Source organism: Microtus ochrogaster, chromosome 22 (assembly GCF_000317375.1).
Source record: "Microtus ochrogaster isolate Prairie Vole_2 chromosome 22, MicOch1.0, whole genome shotgun sequence".
Lineage (NCBI taxonomy): Eukaryota > Metazoa > Chordata > Mammalia > Rodentia > Cricetidae > Microtus > Microtus ochrogaster.
Window position 1 is genome coordinate 14,789,458 of NC_022023.1, and position 4,095 is coordinate 14,793,552.

The following is a 4,095-nucleotide window of genomic DNA, read 5'->3' on the forward strand; positions in this document are numbered from 1 at the left end:
CTCGAACTCACAGAGATCCGCCTGCCTCTGCCTCCCGAGTGCTGGGATTAAAGGCGTGCGCCACCACCGCCCGGCTATTGGCCTATTTCCACACTCATTCATGTTGCAGCTCACAAGCACCTACCCCTCCACATAAACAACAACAAAATAGATTACAGTTTAGCAGTTAGAGAAACTGAGTTAAAACCCACTTCCCAGGATAGAAAGGTGCTTGGTTCAAAGCTGGGTAGGGATCTGGGGGCTCACGCAGGTACCTTGAATAAGTGGAAAAGACCCACAACTTCACACTGTTATTATCTTGCCTCTTTAATATGTCTACATGTAAAATTGGACTTTACTCTTCCTATTGTTACTATGTAACGACGGTCAGTGCTGCAGTCATATTTTTTTGAGGCTCTTTAGACCAGGCTGATCACAGAGTCACAGAGATCTGCCTGCTTCTGCTTCCACAAGGCTGAGACTAAAGCGTTCATCATTACAGCGGGCTCCTCACTGTGTTTGGATGATTTAGGAGCAGGTGTCCAGAGTCAGGTCACTGGGAATCTAGGCATCTTTTGTAAAATTCTTGCTATATTGCCAAGTTGCTTCCCCAAAGGGCTGTTCTAGACTGTGGCCTCAGGGCCAGTGCAGGAGAGAACTGATTTCATGTTACTCATGCCAGACTGGGGGTGAAGATTTTGAACAAATATTTGATAAAGTGAATATTCTTAAATATATTTTATCGTTTCTTCTACTTATAGTAAAATTAATTTTTTCATTTCCTGCATCTACTACTTCTTCTTCTTCTTTTTTGCTTTTTGAAGCATGGTTTCTCTGTGTATCCCTGGCTGTCCTGGAATTCACTCAGTAGCCTGGGCTGGCCTCGATCTCACAAAGATCCACCTGCCTCTGCTACCTGAGTGTTGGGATTAAAGGCATGCACCCCCACTGTCTGGCCTGCATCTACTTCTTTAAAAAATAGTTTTGGTTACATTTATTACTTACTGTGTGTGCGCATGCACACGTGTGTGTGTGTGTGTGTGTGTGTGTCTGTGTGCGCACAGACAACCTGCTGAAGTTTGTTCTTCCATCACGTGGGTTCTGGGACTCCAAATCAGGTCGTCAGAACTGGCAACAGTACCTCCACCTGCTGAGACATCTCACTGGCCCCTGTATCTGTATCTATTCCTTTTGAAGGCTGATGACTTTCAACTTCTGCCTCTCCCTCCCGTCTCTGTCTACCAAGTATTACAGGCACGTGCCATCACACCAGCATTTATACAGGGCTGGAGACGGAACTCCGGGTTTGGTGGAGGCACTTTAGCACCTGTGCTACAACCCTAGCTTTATCATCGCCATACCTTTTTGTTATTATGTTATTGTTCCTGCGTGAGCATAGGGACAGTGTGCTGCAGCAAATATGGAGAGGTGAGAGACAGTTTTTGGACTGGTGCTGCTCCACAGCCAAACTATGATACTCCCTACACCACATATTAAAATTAGTTTATGCCAAGGGCTGCAAAGATGGATAAAACTACTTCTCCCAAAGGACTGGAGTTGCTCCCAGTACTCATAAAGGGTGGTTCACAGCTAAACTGTGTAATGCCAGCTCCACGGTGCTCCCTTCTAGCTCTGAGGGTACCTAAACAAATGCGTTCACACCAGCACAAAGACACATGCATATACACAATTAAAACCAAATCCTTAAAATTATTTTACTACAGACTATTGTGTTATAGTTCAATTGCCCTACTCAACATCTGAATCATTTTGCCACACTTCAGGGCAATTGGCCATTTGAATTATTTACAACCCTTCCCCCCACCGGGATGTATGCATTGGTGCAAGTTTTTAATCCCTGCTTTTAGGAGAGAGAGAGAGAGAGAGAGAGAGAGAGAGAGAGAGAGAGACAGAGACAGAGACAGAGACAGAGACAGGAGAACAGGAGAATCTGAATTCGAGGCCAGCCAGGGCTACACAGTGGGATCCTGTTTCAAAAAAACAACATACAAATAAAGAAGGGAACAAAAGGTGTTACCAGTTCGAGACCAACCGTACCTTTTAAATGGGATTGCATGAAAAATCCCATGTGATTTCGACTTTACCATCTGTACGAGTTTTTTTTTTCCTAATTCATTGCAGCATTGTAATACTAAAAAATAAAAATCCAGTTTTTGCTGGACCAATGTTAGGACGGCGAAGCCACGCAAGCTCCCTCCGGGTCCCTCAAACTGGCGCAGTTGCTGGCTGGAGTTGCCGTTCTGGATCCGCGTTGATGACGCGGTTGGCTTCGTCATGGAACCAGGGTAAAGGGCCCAGTACGGGATTCATGTCCTAGGCAGGCTCGGATTGATAATCAGGCTGGCTCCTGGGCTTCCACACCCGTGGTGCCCAGGCGAGCCCGCCAACCTCTCCAGGGAGCCAGAGCGGCCGGACCCCTCGGTGCTCGGACCCCAGGGCACCACGGCTATGTTTCCGGGAGCAGTTTTGGGCAGGGCACCAACCGGAAGTGCCCTGTTGTGGCGGAAGGAGGAGCTTGCTTGGAGCAGCTGATGCCGAGAGAAGCGGGACCGGCAAAGATGATTCAGGCGATTCTGGTTTTCAACAACCATGGGAAGCCGCGACTGGTCCGCTTCTACCAGCGTTTTGTGAGTGCGGCCCGGCCCGTCACGCACCCGCGTCCATTCCCCTCCCCTCGGCGCGCAGCAGCGCTCGCCAGCACCTCGGGCTCCTGCACCGTGCATGACCCACCGCCTCATCCTCCCGGGGACCCGGCTCTTCTGTGCTCTGACACTTTCCCTTGGGTCTTAGGCCAGACACGGTACACAGTGTGCCTCACTGGGATCTTGGACGACAAAAACCATTGTCTTTAGGCTTTCTTTTTAAATTTAATTGATGAGCGTAGTTTTGTGATAGTCTGGTCTTTGGGTTCTTGTAAGTTTTTTGTTTTCTCAAGGTGGGGAGAAGTTCCTTCCTGGAATTACTTGCTTCATTGTTGGCTGGGACTTATCAGGGTTGGTCTACCCTTTACCCAGTAAGATTACAGAAAGTCTCTTTCAAAATTGGGGTTAACCCGGGGTGGGGGTTAGTGGCGCACACCTTTAATCCCAGCACTTGAGAGGCAGAGGCAGGCGGGTCTCAGGGAGTTTGAGGCCAGCCTGGTCTACAAAGCGAGTTCCAGGACAGCCAAGACTGTCTCAAACCCTGTCTGAAAAAGGGGGAGCGAGCCGGGCGATGGTGGCGCACGCCTTTAATCCCAGCACTCGGGAGGCAGAGGCAGGCGGATCTCTGTGAGTTCGAGACCAGTCTGGTCTACAGAGCTAGTTCCAGGACAGGCTCCAAAGCCACAGAGAAACCCTGTCTCGAAAAACCATAAAAAAGGGGGGGGGGATAAAATGAGGTATATTACAAGCTGTCAGATGTAGCGGTGTGCACCAGTAAGCTCAGAACTCAGGAGATGGAGTCCTAAGGATGAGGACTTCAAAGTTATCCTCGGATAGACAGTTGTTCAAAGCCAGCTTAAACTGCACCAGACCGTATCTCAAGAAAGCAAATAACTAAACAAATGCTGTCACGGGATGGCTCAGCAATATTCATTTTCTAGAATCATTTCCTTTGGGAAAACGCAAACGTCGTTATTTGTCTCCCGTCCCCCAACATTTTATTCGTGGCTGGGTTTCAAAATACAAAACCGAGAGACTGGTTAAACCCAAGGGGAATGGAATTAGAAAACATTCAGGCTTCAGCCCCACCTTTCCTACTCTTGGGTGAGTTGACAAGGGAGAAATGTCTCTAGGATTTTTATTCCTTTTTCGTCATAAATGAAAAATAATTTGCTTTTTTATTTATTTTTTTATTTATTTATTTTTTTTTTTGAGACAGGGTTTCTCTGTAGCTTTGGTGCCTATCCTGGAACTAGCTCTTGTAGACCAGGCTGGCCTCGAGCTCCCAGAGATCCGCATCCCTCTGCCTCCCGAGTGCTGGGATTAAAGGCGTGCGCCACCACCGCCCGGCTGCTTTTTTATTTTTACTTTTGGTTTTTCAAGACAGGGTTTCTCAGTAGCTATGGAATCAGTCCTGGAACTCACTCTATAGATCAGGTTGGTCTTGAACTCA

At 47.8% G+C, this 4,095-nt stretch overlaps 1 protein-coding gene across 1 annotated transcript in view; it reads left to right on the forward strand.

Annotated features, from left to right (window-relative positions):
• The first annotated feature begins 2,458 nt into the window (after positions 1 to 2,458).
• Positions 2,459 to 4,095, forward strand: part of LOC101993251 (AP-3 complex subunit sigma-2) — a 39,639-nt gene continuing 38,002 nt past the window's right edge. Inside the window, exon 1 of the mRNA XM_005357712.3 lies at positions 2,459 to 2,627. Coding sequence (XP_005357769.1) covers positions 2,532 to 2,627 — 96 coding nt within the window. The 5' untranslated portion in view covers positions 2,459 to 2,531. The remainder of the gene's footprint in view (positions 2,628 to 4,095) is intronic.